The 16,377-nt window shown below is 42.7% G+C and overlaps 1 protein-coding gene and 1 pseudogene across 2 annotated transcripts; both read left to right on the top strand.

The window, feature by feature from the left end:
* Window positions 1-10,690: 10,690 nt before the first annotated feature.
* LOC143546829 (putative pumilio homolog 8, chloroplastic pseudogene) lies at window positions 10,691-11,414 on the top strand (annotated as a pseudogene). Its single transcript, XR_013137660.1, has 2 exons — window positions 10,691-11,148; window positions 11,240-11,414. The product of XR_013137660.1 is annotated as a putative pumilio homolog 8, chloroplastic pseudogene (transcript).
* Window positions 11,415-11,959: 545 nt separating this feature from the next.
* On the top strand, window positions 11,960-13,411 carry LOC143546791 (putative pumilio homolog 7, chloroplastic). Its single transcript, XM_077038377.1, has 3 exons — window positions 11,960-12,163; window positions 12,242-12,500; window positions 13,272-13,411. Exons 1-3 carry the CDS (start codon window positions 12,018-12,020, stop codon window positions 13,377-13,379), a joined length of 513 nt encoding a protein of 170 aa, XP_076894492.1. The 5' UTR covers window positions 11,960-12,017; the 3' UTR covers window positions 13,380-13,411.
* Window positions 13,412-16,377: the final 2,966 nt, after the last annotated feature.

Here is a 16,377-nt window from a genome sequence, read left to right as displayed (position 1 = left end):
CTGATGACCTTCTATACCTGGAGGTGCATCCAAGGGTGGTACACCCTGACGACCCGTATTAAGGGTCTGAAGATATGCGACACCGAGCGCAGTCTTCGTGCGTGGAAGCAGGAATTCTTCTACATTTCTGCCCGCGCCATCCCCCTTGCCATGAAGTTTAAAAATGGCCAAGCGATACCGAGCCTTCACGCCCCCAACTACCAGGAGGCGGAATGGTTTTCGAAGATATCCCGGATCCAATCTCCGGTTTACCGGTTTGCGGAGTCCGGGATGGTCATGTTAGGGATGAGCCGGGTGTGGAAAGATGCATCTCTGGTTCCCATCCTCCTCGAATACGGTTTGGACTCTATTCCCTATGGTATGTCTTGTTTTTCTTTTTTGATACAAGTTTGTCTTCTAACTGTTTCTTTTTTTTTTTTTTTTTTTTTTTCAGAGGGAAATGATTTGGAGTCGCTTCTGTTTCCGCGGGAAGCCGACGGTCCCGCGCGGATGGGTACTCGTGCTTTGGACGAAGGCGAGTTGCCCATCCTGGAGCAAACAGCGGATCGGTTTGTGGAGGTCTATCCGCTGGGCCACGAGATCCTGAGCCAACGGCGGCCAGGTAAGGCGATATTCCTTCCTCAACCCCTTAATGCTGTACCCGCTGTTGGAATTCTTGACCTGTCTTCTTCTGAGGAATCCTCAGATGCTCCTCCATTGGTGCGGAAGAAGAAAGCTGCTGCCGGCGGGAAAGGGAAGGAGAAGGCCTCCACGGCTGGTCCGGTGGTTCTATCTGACTCGGAGTCAGATAGTGAAGAGGTGGCGGGGAAGCCCGGTGGTGAGGAGACCACTGTTCCGGAGGCTGCGACCGTTACCGCCGGAGAACCAACGAAGACGACGGTGACCGGGACCAAGAGGCCGGCTCCATCGGGTTCCTCCCCGCCCGTCCGTACGTTCAGGGTCAAGAAAACCCGTAAGTACAATCATAATGTCTTTGCAGATTTATTACTTCTTAAATTTAACACTTTGTGCAGGCGTGTATGTTGACGCATTCCGGGGTGAAGCGCAGGGGGGTACTTCCCCGCCAATGACGGTAGGCTCGGTCAGCCTTCCTGAGGCGTCGACCCAGGCGCCTGCGTCTGCATCCGTTGGTCCAGTTGCTCATTCATTTGGGCCAACTGTTCCGGTCGAGATGACGTCACCGCCGGCCGTGAGTGCGATTTTTACAGCATCCTTCACGGAGCCGGCGGTTACTGCTGCTGCTGATGAGGCGGCGACCGCGGCGGCGACCCCAACGGCGACCACGGCGGCTGCCACCATGCCCGCGCCACCGGCACCAATGGCCGGACCATCAGGTACGCGCAGGGCTTCCCGCCGATCTTTGCCACCTTCCCGTCTGCCTGACCTGTTGGATGGATTTCCTTTAGGTTCAGGTGATGGGTTTGGCGGTTATCGGCCTGTCATTGACCCTACAGGTGCGTAGGGTTCCTTTCTTTTTCCCTTATGTTTTTTATCATCTTTTCCTTACTGCCTTTGTTTCTTTTGCAGTGACGGATTCCAATGAAGTGTACGTTCTGCGATGGAACATACGCCGAGGAACAACCCTTCGCACACCTGTGGAGTGCGTGGACTGGGTTCGCCACGCTGCTCCCCCGGGTGCGTTGGGGGAAGCCATGGTTAGCTACCAGGAGGGTAGGCTAACCAATGAGCTTCGGGTTCTCCAGGCCCGGATGCAGCCGCGCGTCGAGCTGCTTTGTCGTGAAAACGACAAGTTGAAAGCAGCTCGCGCCAAGGACGTATCTGAGGCGCGTGCTCTTCGGGAGGAGAACCAACAGCTGGCGGCAGCTGCCGCCGACAAGGAGAAGGCCTTCAAGGCCCTCGAGGTTGAAGTTCAGGCGCGACTCGAGGCCCGCTCCAAGGCTGCCCAAGCTGTGAATGAACAGCTTCGGCTGGCCAGGGAGACTGCGCGAAACGCAACCGAGAGGGCTGCCCAGGCTGAAGCCGTTGCTGAGCCTCTGCGTGTGGAGAATGAGGAGCTGAAAGGCAAATTAGAGGCTCTCCAACGCGCTCATGATGCCTTGGCAATGGAAGATGCCAAGAAACTCCAGGAAATCCTGGACCAGAGGGGGGTGCTTGACCAGACCCAGCGGAAGCTTAAGGGCGTCGAAGAGGCTGCCGCAAAGGAAGTTTTACTTGCCAACCTTAACAAGAGCGAAGCCGAACGCGCCCATAACGAAGCTCAAGCTGCCCTCCAATGGCTTCTTCGAGAAGCGTTGCCTCAGGTATGTTTAACTTTGTCTTCACGCTTTTCTTTTGTAAGAAAAGGTTCTAACACTTGTATATATTTTTTTTTTTGTAGGTTGTGCGTCGGGTCTTTTCAGAGACCTCTTACGATGATGCTATGACCGCAGCCCTCAACGCTTCTCATGAGGATGGGGAAAAGGCCGGCTTCCTGCTTGGTCTAGGGTTTGTTGAGAAAGGCGTCCCGCCTTCCAACTTCCCTTTGTTCGATGTGGATACCGAAGCCATTTATGACCAAGCATTGAACCAATACGCCGCCTTCCCGCATCCAGTGGTGGAAAAGGTGGACGAAGTAGCTGTTGCTGATGATGGGTTAGCTGTTCTCAAAGCGTTCCTCGAACCACCCCGTTCTTCTAACGGAGCGGGTCCAAGTGGAAGCGGCCCTGAAGCTTGATCCCGAAGATCCCTTTCCATTGCTAAGATAGACTTGTATAGATTTACTCTTTCAGGCGGGTAGTAACCCGGCCATTCTTGTAATATATCATTGAAATATAAATCTTTTTGCGGATAAGATTGTTATTTCCTTCTTTGGATTCCTTGCTTTATAAACTCATAACTTGCATACTTAGTTTTAGCAATTTTCCAAGTGTTTTAGAATAAGTTAACCTGTTGAACGTGGTTGATGATGGGTTAAAGTTTCGCTTCCTCCTTCGTGATTGTGCGGGTAGAACCGTCACTTGCACTTGGTAGGATGGCTAAATTTTAACTGTCATCTGACCTGCGTGTAGGTTTTCCTCATTTTTCCTCGAAATTTCTAAGTATTTAGGATAAGTTAACCTTTGAACGTGGTTGATAGTGGGTTAAAGTTTTGCTTCCTCTTTCGTGATTGTGCGGGTTGAACCGTCACTTGCACTTGGTAGGATGGCTAAACTTTACCCATACCTGACCTGCGTGTAGGTTTTCCTTATCCTTATTTCTAAGTATTATATATATTTTTTTTTTTTTTTTAGGATAACCTTTGAACGTGGTAGATGATAGTTTGAAGTTTTGCTTCCTTATTTGTGATTGTGCGGATAAGACCGTCACTTGCACTTACAAAGATGGCTAAACTTTACTTACATCATACCTGCGTGTAGGTTTCCCCTATTTTTAACGTTGTGTTTATGCGGGTTTTGCCGCCTTCCACACGCAATGACTTACTTCTCCTCATTTATGCGGTAAATACCGGCACCAGTGGGGAGTTCATAAGGATAAAGGTAAACACATTATGAAAGGAGAATCATTTCCATTAGAAGTGGCTCTTGGCCTTTTCTTTACAAGTTTTGGAATTGATCTACATATAACATTTGCGTAATTGAGCTCCATTCCATGTTCTTGGGATGGGAGTGCCATCGAGCCTTTCGAGCCGGTATGCGCCCTTTCCCAGAACCTGTTTGATAACGTATGGCCCTTCCCAGATCGGGGCCAACTTTCCTGGGCGTTCTTGGTTCGAAGCCTCGTTGTTACGCAGTATGTAGTCTCCTTCCTTGAAGTTGCAGAGTTTTACCCGCGTGTTGTAGTACTTTTGCATTTGTCGTTTGTAGTTCTCTTCACGCACTGCGGCTAAGTCTCTGCGTTCCTCGGTTAGCATAAGATCCAACCGTCTTTCCGCATCATTGTCTTCTGGCTGACTCAAGACCCTTGGTGAGGGTAGACCAATTTCGACCGGGACCATGGCTTCAGTGCCATAAGTGAGGCTGAACGGGGTTTCTCCCGTACTGGCCTTCTTCAACGTTCTGTTTGCCCAAAGGACGTGCGGAAGCTCGTCCACCCAGCCGGATCTGTGTTTCAAGAGTCTTTTCTTTATGCCTTCAACGATGCTTTTATTTGCTCTTTCCACCTCACCATTTCCTTGCGGGTGTGCCACTGAGGTAAAGGTGTGGGTGATTTGAAGTTCTTTTAGCCATTGTTGTAGCTTTTTGTCAGCAAAGTTGGTGCCGTTATCGCTCACCAAATTCTGTGGAAGTCCAAAACGACAAATTATAAATTCCCAAATAAATTTTTTGATATGCTTTGCGGTTGTTTGGGCTAAAGGTTTTGCTTCTATCCACTTGGTGAAGTAGTCGATGGCTACCACTAGGAACTGAACATTTCCTGCTGCTGTAGGAAATGGGCCTGTCACATCAATGGCCCACTTCTGAAATGGCCATGAAGAAGTGACTGGAACCAGTTCGTTTTTCGGGCGATGCGTGTTAGGTGCGTAAAGCTGGCAAGACCTGCATTTTCTGATGTATGCCAGTGCATCCGTATGCATCCCCGGCCAAAAGTATCCCGCGTTGTTTAGCTTGGCTACAACAGCGCGGGGACCTGCGTGTACCCCACAGATGCCTTCGTGTACTTCCCTTAGGAGGTAGTTAGCATCTTGGTTGTCCACGCATCTCAAGAGTGGGCCAAGAAAGTTACGTCTGTAAAGGATATCATTGACGAGTTGATAATTCAGTGCTTTACAGCGTAGTTTTCTTGCCTGTGTTTTTGACTCTGGTAGTATTCCAGCTGCAAGGTAATTTATTATTGGTGTCATCCACGTTTCTGTACTGGTTTGGATGACACAAATTTCCTTGTGCGGGACTGATGGCGCTTCGAGGAGTTCAATGCGGATGTCCTTTCCCAGGTGGGTGAAGGCTAGTGATGCAAGCTTGCTTAACGCATCCGCAGATTTGTTTTCGCTGCGCTTGACATGTATGACTTTACAATCACTAAAATCACGCATAAGGGTTTTTGCCTGGGCGAGGTACAGGGCCATGGTGTCGTTCACAGCCGTGTATGTTCCATTTATTTGGTTGGCCACCAGCATGGAATCCACATGGGCTTCCAAGTTTTTCACTCCCATCTTACGCGCAATTCTCAAACCGGCCAAGAATGCTTCATATTCGGCTTCGTTATTCGTACTTGGAAAGTCCAGCCGAATAGCGTAAGTATATTCTTGGCCCGCTGGGTTGGTTAATTTTAACCCTGCGCCTGAACCCTCGTTACTGGCTGCTCCATCAGTATAGAGTCGCCAGACATCATTGACGTCCTGTGCTGGGGAGGGTTGAGCCTCCTCCTGGCACTCTTTCTCCCGCGAAGCGGGGACTTCTGCAATAAAATCGGCCAGGACCTGGCCTTTTATGGCTGGTCTTGGCTTGTACTTAATTGCATATTCTCCCAATTCAATTGCCCATTTGGCTAGACGTCCCGATAATTCGGGTTTGCCTAGAACGTTTGAGAGTTTGAAGTTGGTGAGAATGGTGATTGGGTGGCCCTGGAAATATCGTCTTAACCTGCGTGAAGCATGTATAAGTGCTAAGACTAATTTTTCGAGGGTAGAGTACCGGGTTTCTACGTCTGTTAGTACACGGCTAACATAATAGATTGGCATCTGGACGCCTTTTCGTTCTACTAGCAGGACTGCCCCGGTTGCTCTATCTGTTGCGGAAAGGTATAGGATTAACTCCTCTCCCGCTTGTGGTGCTGTAAGTGTTGGGAGTTCGATCAGGCGTGACCGAATCTCCTGAAAAGCTGCTTCCGCTTCTGGTGTCCAGCGGAAGTGCGTTTTCTTCAAGCAATTTCTCAATGTTGACACGAAAGGAAACGACTTATCTGCATGGTTTGCCAAGAAGCGATTAAGTGCGACTAGTCGTCCATTCAGTGTCTGAGCCTGTGTGATGGTGGTAGGTGATTCCATTTTAACAATGGCTTCAACCTTTTCAGGGTTCGCTCTAAAGCCATCTTTAGTAACAATGACTCCCAAGAACTTCCCTTCTTCCATCCCAAATGAACACTTGCTCGGGTTGAGCTTCATGTTTATCTTTCGGAGCGTGTTGAAAGTTTCTTCAATGTCTTTCAACATCGCCTCAGGCTCGAGGCTTTTGATGACCAAATCATCCATATAGACTTCCAAGTTTCTCCCGATTTGGGCATGAAACTCTTTGTCCATTAGTCGTTGGTATGTGGACCCTGCATTCTTAAGTCCGAATGGCATCATTTTATAACAAAATGTACCATCGGGCGTCCGAAATGCGGTTTTGTCCTGGTCATCAATGGCCATGTGGATTTGGTGGTACCCCTTATACGCATCCAAGAAGCATTTAAGGCGGAATGGTGCCAACGAATCCACTTTGAGATCAATTTCTGGTAACGGATAACAATCTTTGGGGCATGCTTTGTTCAAATCTTTGAAATCTATGCACATGCGCCATTGTTTGTCATTCTTCGGTACCATTACGGGATTTGCAACCCATGTTTGATATCTACTAACGCGTACGATGCCTGCGTCAAGGAGTTCCTTGACTTGGGTTCTACACGCGTTAGTTTGCTCAGGCCCCATCACTCTGCGCTTTTGTACGATCGGCGTAACAGCCGGATCGCATCAGCGTTTTTCTGCACATTGGGTTCTACACGCGTTAGTTTGCTCAGGCCCCATCAGCGTTTTTCTGCAGTAAGCGTTTGAGTAAGGTGCGGGTGGGATCAACGATTGTAGGTCCGATGGTAACGGCCTGGTCGGGGTATTTGCCATTGAAGGCCCATTTTTCTGGTTCAGTGATGGTTGGTTTAGCCTTTTTCGGTTTGGGTTTAGATGAAACAGATGCAATGCATACCTGGGGAATGCCAGAGATCATTGCTACACCCTCAGCTGTTGGCCATCCCATCATGCCATGGACTGAAGATACCACGGCGTTGAATCTTGCCATCCCGTCTCTTCCGAATAGGATGTCGTACGTATGATGTGGCTTTTTCATTACGACAAAATCCACGTCTTCTGTGCGTGAATGATTCCCATCAGTAAGAGTAACGGGGAAAGATAGGATACCCAGGGGTGTTTCTGTACTTCCGTCAAACCCTTCCATTGAAGCGTAGACCGTTTCCAAGCGTTCTTTGTCTTCATCATCCAGCTTATCAAAGAACTGTCTGTACATCACTGTCGACGAAGCGCCGTTGTCAGCAAGAGTGCGTGAAGTGATGTAGTGCCCCAGCTGGCTTCTGATGACGATGGGGCCTTCTTTGCTGGGGCCTCCTGGCACTCTCGGGAAGCGCACCTCAGCTTCTTTCCACGCGCATGGTTCTGCCACCCGTCTTTTTCTTCCTCTGACCTTGCCATGAACCATGTTGATGCTGATATCGACGGGCTTTCGTCCGTTACCTCTGTACCGGTTGTCATTCCTTCCTCCCTTCCTGATCGATGCCACAAGATGTGCAAGCCTTCCGTCCTTGACAAATGTCTCAATAATATCTTTCAAGGATGTGCACTCTTCAGTACCATGACCCTTTGTCCCGTGGAAATCACAGGATTTGCTTTGATCCGCATTAGGTTTCTGCCGGATCAATGGGGCTTTAGGCCATGGTAATTTTTCCGTGGCAAATATCTCCGTGACGCTCTTCGTGAGTGGCGTCCACCGGTGTTTTCGGTTTGAAGGGTGTGTGTTGTCCCTTCCGCCAACAAGAGGGCGAGAGCTGGATGAGGTGTCAAAGTTTACCCTTGACTGCCAAATACCTAGCCTCCTCTTTTTGTTTTGCCGGGCGATCCGGACATTGTTCTCTCTGGTCCTCTGCGTGTAGAGGTGTGTACTCTGGGGAAGATCTCTTCCCAGTTGCTTTTCCGTCTCGGCAAAGCGCTTTGCCGCCGTCATGATGGCATCCCAAGTTGATGGCATGCCATCCTTACCCGTCAATGTGCGGATAAGTTCTGGGTATTCGGCGCCTTGGATGAAGGCGGCGCGAACCAGATCTTCACTTATGTTGCCGAGACTAAGCTTTTTGGAGTTGAAGCGAGTGATGAAGTCTAGTAGAGATTCATCCTCCTCTCTCACGCAGTTAAGGATCGTCCACTGCTCTTCAGTGTACTTCCTCTGTTGGCTGAAATGCTGGCTGAACTTGTTCTGAAAGTCCGCCCAGTCATATATGTGGTGGATCGGTAAACGATCGAACCATGCCCTGGCCGCTCCGACCAGAGTCATCTGGAACATGTAGCACCACGTGGGTTCCGTCCAGTTGCTGACGGTAGCCCCCGCAATGAACCTGTTCAAATGGTCGTCTGGGTCGGATAGACCATCGTAAGTGCCAATTGTGGACATTTGTTTGGCACTTCTCGGGGCGATTGCTTCCGCAATGTCCCTTGCGAACTTTGACTTCCCTGCATTTGTAGCAGTTGGTCTAAAGGTTTTGGAAAAGTCACGCGGGTTTCTCTCCACGATTGGTTTAAAGGCTTCCCCAAAATTCCTTTTTGGTTGGACGTCCGTTTCCTTACGCTTCCCTTTCGCCTTATGGCGAGGGTTCGCGTCGGTGTCGGACTCCAACTCGTCGTCTGAGTACTCGCAGTCTGCTCATATTGAGGTGTTGGCGAGTACTGGCGAATTCGTCAGCCTGTTGAACTGAACGCAAGCGTTCGTCCAATTCGGCTTGGAATTCTCTTTGCCGTGCTTCGGCCCATGCCTTCACTTGATCTAGTGTTTGGCGAGGAACCTTCGTTCGTTTTTCCAGTTGGGTATCGGAGAACCCCAATGGAATATTTACTCCACTTGCCCCGGCTTGGGTAGTCGGGGTAGTGTTCGTAAGGATTGTATAACCGCCGGTGTTTCCCCCAGTTGCTGGGGTTGTTACCGGGGTTTCTTGGTCGGTTACTGGCCTTTGAACCGGAGTAACGTTAACCATTTCTTCAGAAATTGTGAAAAAACTAAAGTAGTTCTAGCTTTTATACACGGATGGCGCCAATGAAGAAACACTAAGTGACCCGGTACAGATTATAGATAATCTGGGGGTTAAGTAATGTTTCCCACGGATGAGGTCTAACTGAGAAGGCTGTTCTTCAGGAGACCTGCAAAACAAACACCGTAAGCTCGTCACTGAGAAGGGGGGAGTTCCTCCTTGTGACCACCCTCCGGCGTGAGAATCAGACTAGGTTGCTCTGAATATAAGTGTATATTAAGAGATTGCTAGATAACTGGGTATCAGATGATCTTACCATTCCAAGATATTGGAGTATTTATAGCCGAAGGTAGGTTTCCAAGAAGGTACAGCCGGCTGAATAGTATTCCTGTTCAACCAACAGTGGACTATGCACAGGCCATACTGGTTGGTGGGTAGGTTACGGCCAACAGTAACAAAGTCGGCTGCACTATTCCACCAACTGTAGTTTATGCACGTCCCACTTACTGTGGATTGAACGCAGGCCATGCTGGTTGGTGAATAGGTTACGGCCAACAGTAACACTATTCCACCAACTGTAGGCCGCGCATGCTCCTCAGTAAGGGTTGGTGAGTAGGCAGCGGCTAATAGTGACAAACAGTACTAGAGGGTGCTCCTCCTCGCCCTGTTGTCGATGAGCTGTCACCCTGTGATTGGCTCATGGGCTGTTCTGGTCAGATCGTCTGTCCTGTCCATACCTTGGTAGGCATGGTACAAAAGATCTTTCAGAATCAGACTGGCTCATTTAGGCGGGATTGTTCCCGCCTTGCTCATTTCTTCATGTGACTACTGAAGTAGCTAGTGTCTTGTGCGTGTAGCCCTGCTGTCTGCGGGTAGCCTTCCCTGATGGCTTGTATCCGCAACTGCGGGAACAGGCGGGGTACTTCACCATTGGGAGGCTTTCCCTGCGTGTTCAGCTTGTGTACTGCGCGTAAGATCCTATGAGCATGGTGGGTCCTGCGGGAGCAGATGGCCTTTGCGCAGACGTCCCTGTTCAAGGTGAGTCTTGCGGGACCAACTGATCTCTGCTGGGACCTACCTCTTCACTTCCTCTTTGCATGTCTCACCAAACTCATCCCCAAAGATCCAAATCACCCAAAAACCCAAATGAAATCACAATCAAAACCCACATAACCGATCAGAATCTTGATTCTTTCCAGCCAAGCCCATATGGTAAAAAGTGGTAAATTTATGTGGGTTTTCAATTTCTAGTGTTTCTTGATCATTTTCTTGATGTGGGTGCTTTAAAGTTTTGATTTTTATTGCCTTTATTTTGTTTTTCAAGATTTCTTGATTCCCCTGTTTTTTGTTAATTAATAATGGTTAAGAACATGAAGGAAGATGAAGAACTTGAAATTTTATTGGGTGAGATCCCTCATGCAACATCACTTTCCCATCATCATCATCATTATCACAACCACCTTCATCATCATATTGTTCTTCCAACAGTGTATGGTAATGATGATGATGGTTCATGTGGTTACAGTCAACATACATGCCATTCATCACCATCATCACCTGATCCCATTCCCAAACCCTACATCATTTCAAGAAACCAAAATGGATTTGATGAAACTTTTATTGAGGAACTTGGTAGAATCATATCCGAAATCCTCAATTTTTAACCACATTTGGGGATTCTGAGTATCTTGCACCTAACCCTTATGTTTCAAGAATCATGAATTCTGATTTTCAGCAAAACTGTTGGAATTGGAAATCTAAGAATTTTTATAGAAATGCGTTAGATTTTCGTTATAAACCGCGGAATCCAATGGATGCAATGATGCCAAATGTACCTTATACATGCCACGTGGCAGCCGGTGATTCGTCAAATATTAGAATCCCTTATTGTGGGCTCGGGCCGGGTTTAGCCGCTTGTGAGGATAGTTTGATCATTCAAGGCGAAGATGTGAGTCGGGTTAGAAAGAAGTTTGTGAAACCTTGCAATAATGGTCAAACCGATTGTCAACGATATGTATTTGCGATGGCTAAAGATCAACTCGGGTGCCGTCTTTTACAAAAGATTTTTGATAAGGGGGACCCACAACATGTAAAGATTGTGTTTGATGAGATTATCGGGCATTTAGTCGAGCTTATGATTGATCCTTTTGGGAATTACCTTATTCAGAAGCTTTTGGAAGAGTGTAATGAAGAACAAAGAATGCGTATTTTGGCCGTTGTTACACGAGAACCAAGAAAAATTGTTCAAGTTTCATTGAATACTCATGGGTAACTAATCTTTTTGTTATATTTAATGTTGTGTTATTACTTATTAGTGTTTTATAACAATAAAAATGTCAACTTTGTGGTTTTGTTATAGAACAAGAGTGGTACAAAAGCTTATAGAGACTCTCAAAACTAGAGAGCAAGTTAAGCTTGTTATTTCGGCTATTGAACCAGGCTTTCTTGCTCTTATTAAGGATCTTAACGGTAATCATGTCATTCAGCATTGCTTGCAATGCCTTGGTAATGAAGATAATAAGGTTTGTGTTTAATTTTGCACGTCTATGTAATAGAACTGATATATTTAATATATTTTAGGAGTTTATTTGTATATATATCAAACTATGATTCTAGTATGTTTATGATGATCGAGTTCATGATCTCTTCGATTAACCATATGATTGGTTTACAAGAAATTTGAGTGGTTTTTTGCAAATTTTGTTAAAAATAAATGGATTTGGTCATTGAACAGGCGAGTACCCTTGGTTTGACTTTAGTAGTCAAACATATGGTTTTTCAACTTTAAAAATCTCTTATAGATCTTAACTTTCTGTTGAAAAACATAATTGGTATACTTAATCTTGTCATTTACACCAAAAGAAAGTCGTTAATGTCGTTTTCGTTACAAATTAAATACGAATTTTGGATTTGTAGAGTAAACAGTTTGACCTCATTTTACAAATTATGTAATTGGTAACCTGTAAAATTATCATGTAATTTGTATAAGTCAATTTAAGAGGTTGCGAAAAATTCAAAGAACACTCTGGGCTAACTTTTAGCCCGCTTGACCCGTTATGCATTTCATTTTTGTTAAATTTTTCTATTTGACCATTGGACTTTTTGTTCATTGACCACAGTTCATCTTTGAAGCTGCTATGAAATTCTGTGTTGAAATTGCAACCCACCAACACGGATGCTGCGTGTTACAAAGATGCATCAATCACTCGACTGGTGAGCATCGTGAAAGACTAGTCTTAGAAATTTCAAGAAATGGTCTCCTTCTTGCCCAAGATGCATTCGGGTAATTTAAAGAAACGATTTTTAAGTTATTTATATATGCTTTTTCTTGATTGAAACTAGTTTCTATCATGCAATGCAGAAATTATGTTGTGCAGTACATTCTCGAGCTGCAGATTCCTTCGGCTGTGAACATGCTGACCTGTCAGTTTAAGGGTAACTATGTGCAGCTCGCGACTCAAAAGTTTAGCAGCCATTTGGTGGAGAAATGCTTGGCTGTTTTAGACAGTCAAACCAGGTCAACCATCATTCGTGAACTGATCTCGGCTGCTCATTTTGAACAGTTGATTCAAGATCCACATGCCAACTATGTTGTTCAAACCGCTCTTCGTGTTGCCGAGGTTTGTGATCTTTTACTAAAGTTGTGGTTTATGTTGAAGTTGTAAAATAGGCGACCAGGTTGATTAGAAAGCTTTTTTATCCATGTTTTGAATATTTTTATAAATAATTAGTGTGTTAGCAGTGATTATTATGGCTGTAAACGTGCCCAGCGCGGGCTTGTTTGGGCTCAAACTTGGCTAGGTTAGAGCTCTATTTCTAAAGCTCGAACTCGGTTAAGTAGTCTTTCAAACTCGAGCTCGGCTCATTTATATTTTATTATTATCTAGTTATTTATTTATATATATTAATAATTATAATGTTTACATGTATATTTATAATCATATTCATTAATTATTTTTAGATATACCGAATTAATTTCTTTTTGTAAATTCATCTTATTCTAACTTTATATATAATAATAATAATTTTTATTGTAATTTTGTATATAATAATACTTGCTATTTAAATATATAAATAGCATAATAAATAAGTAAATAAAAAGCTTGTTTAGGCTGTGAGCCGACTCGAGCTAGTGCTTGGGCTCGGGCTCAAGCTAGTTTATTAAATGAACCTCAATAAAAGCTCGAGTTCAAGTTCGTTTAAGCTCAGCTCGATTCGAGTTTTTATCGAACTTTATTATTACAATAATATACATTTCTCCGTGTCAAATGGGGCTTTCGACCCATTTGGTCCGTTCTCCCTTCAAGCTATGTTTTAAGTTTTCTCATATAACCCGTTAGAGATTAAACATAATCCAAATTGACCCGTCCATATCTAAAACCTGAGAGCAGGGTCCTCTTCATAGCTCGTTGGTGAATGCGATCGAATCCCACAAGGCAATCTCACGAAACAGCCTGTATGCAAAGAGGATATTCTCCCACAAGCTTTTACGGATGTGATTGTATGATTGTAATGTTGTTGTGTCTTTTAGGGGCCGGTTTGTTTTGCAAATGAGCGTGTGCTTGATAACATGATTTTGTGTAAAAATCTTGGTCCCGGATCATAGTTAGAGTGAAAGGAAAAGCAAATTTTGGGTTCAAGTTGTTTAAAAGTTCATGACAATGTTGATGTTGTTTCAATTATGTAGTCTCTTGGTTTTTTCACACTTCATCTTGAAGCTTATTTTCTTTGGTGATGGCAAAATACAACTCATTTTTTTGTCTAAATTTTAGACACAGTGAATGCTATAAAAATTAATTGCAAAAACTATGTTTTTCTAGCTTTTTGAATAAAATAGTTGATTAGTTTACATGCATTAAAATTAAACTTTGAATATCTTGGAGATGATGCTGTTGCAACTTTGTTGCTTTACATTCTTTGGCAGTGTCCAAACTTTTGGAAATTGTAGCACTTTACATTTTGAATGTTTAAATTATTCTGTTATCTTTAGATTGAGTTCTTTAGTTATTAGTTTCCTAATGTATTGTAATGCTAGATTTTATCCCCCGTATTACGGGGGTTATTTTACATTATTCGTTTTCAATATTTATATATGTATATTTAGATTTTAATTTTATTTATTGTAATAAAGTTAATAATTAATATACTTGAGGTTTGATGATGAAATGGTTTCACAAATACATGATATGTTATAATCCGGTTTAAAAGCTATCTGGGTTTGGTGATACCCATTACCCGTTTATTTTCTTTATTATAAAATTGTTTCTTAATTATAAATAATACCTTTTTTTTTAAATAAAATGAGATATTAAATTTTAGTATATTCCTATTTTATAGGATTTTCATATCAAATAATTGGTAAGATTAATTTTTAATTTAATAAGATGTTATAACCCGTTTAAGTGATATCTGGGTTTGGTAAGACCCATACCCATGAATTTGGGTTAAATCAATGAGAAGCCTCCATTTAATAATTAAGCAATCTGGTGGCTTCTATAAAAGGGGGGAACAACCAAATCGCGACACGTAGGATTTTAGGGTTTTCGTTTATATATATTATAGATATTCTTGTATTATAGCTAGAGTTTTTGTACTTATTCTACACTTGTTGAATGAGAAAAACCAATTTGGTTGCATGTCTTGATATTTTCAACTTTTGAGAGGGTAAAAAGGAGAGGTATAACACAAGACTTTAATATTTATCAATTGTAATCCATAGTGTTTTTTATGAATGTTCTTTGAAGTCTTATACTTGCATATAATCTCTTGCTTACATATAATAAGAATAGTTTATAGATCTTGACACTCTTTTGGCTAGCACCTTGTTGAAGCTAATTGCTTGGTAATTTGATATGGATATTTCTTGGTAGAACATCAACATGACAGCATCTGCTTCAAAGGACTAGTAATCCCAAAAATATGGGATATTTCCTGCAAAAAAGATCTGCACTGAGAGGAAGAAAGGGGGAAGAAAACGTTTACGTACTTTGTCTAGCCAATATCCGTTCTCACATGAATATACAGTCGTACTCTAACCGTTAATCTTCCAGGTGGAGTTGGCCGGAAAAGTGGTCGACTGTATCAAGAATCGTTACGCAGAGAAAAACAATGAATATAAGTAATCAACTAATTACAATGACAAATAAAAGAACGATTGGTTGATTGAATAAATAAATAGAATTATAATAGGTGGTGGCAAAAAACGAAAAGTATAATGTCATATGTGATGGTAGTGTTAGTAAAAGTGTTGTACGTAAGCACCACATAGACAATTAGGCTTGAAGAATTTTATGATCATTAAACGTATGCAACAATGTCACCATCACCATCACCATCACCATCACCATTTATGTGTTATTTTTTTTAACTAAAGTTTTTTTTCCCACCAATTTCACCATATATTTCAAGTGAGACTAGAACAGACAACCATTTTTTATCACTAGATCAAGCTAGTGATTGTATCACTATTTATATATAATCGTAAGTGACAGTGAATGGTACTTTATATTTAATTTTTTAATCCATCTCATCAATTATTTTGAACAACTACCAGTATTTATTTTATTTTTAATTATTAAACAATTAAATAATTTTATCAACTATTTTAAATAATAATTTTAAGTTATTTCTAAACAATTGCTTATGATCTTAAATGTAGATCCAAGCACATGTTAAACCCGCTTACGAGATAAAAATATCGGTTTCTAAAACCAACTCCGTTTCTTTAAAACTTATATTGGAAAGTTCAGAAATACAAGCAAAACTATGTATTTCGTTTGCCCCCCCCCCCCCCCCCCCCAAAGTTAATGAGTTATTTAAGAAAAATTAGATTAAAAGGTAAATGAATTTTCTCTTTTATAAAAAATGAAATATAAATAGCAATGTGGTGTGCCAAAATGGCTATCAACATAAACACCTCTCGTAACTACAGGAGCGATGTGCTGTGATCGTGATACTTAAGTGACCCCTGCTTACAATCACGCATGCAATATTGTAGCCTAACAGTTTGGCTAAATATAAAAATATAAAGAAATAAGCAAAAGATGAGTTGATACCATCATCCCAATCTCATTTGTAGATACTTTTCCCGGTCCAACTTCTTTAAATAATTAATTTAACAAAAAAATTTAATGTTTTTATATAAAAACATTATGTTTTTATATAAAAACATTAATTTATTAGTGTTACTTAAAAGTAACTTTAATATTCATATATTTTAATTTTAGTTCTTATATTTTATAACTTTATTTAAATAATATGAAAATAATAAAACAAATAAAGAACTTGATTATTATAATACATGTTAAAGGTTGTGACGATGTGAAAATGCAAGTATTGGTAAAAATGTTCATATTGTTGAAGAGAAATATGCAATTTTTATGTGTCTGCAAAAATTTTATGTCATGTTTTCTATTATATCCATACTGATTGATAATATATAATTTGACGATTCAAAAAACAATCAAGGTAAGCATACAAGTTTGATGAAATGGTAAC

Source organism: Bidens hawaiensis, unplaced genomic scaffold (genome assembly GCF_021521415.1).
Source record: "Bidens hawaiensis isolate Kalapana, Puna unplaced genomic scaffold, B.hawaiensis_p1.1 tig00014466_1, whole genome shotgun sequence".
Lineage (NCBI taxonomy): Eukaryota > Viridiplantae > Streptophyta > Magnoliopsida > Asterales > Asteraceae > Bidens > Bidens hawaiensis.
Note: the sequence above shows the minus strand (reverse complement) of the source record. Positions and strands in the feature narration are given on the sequence as shown.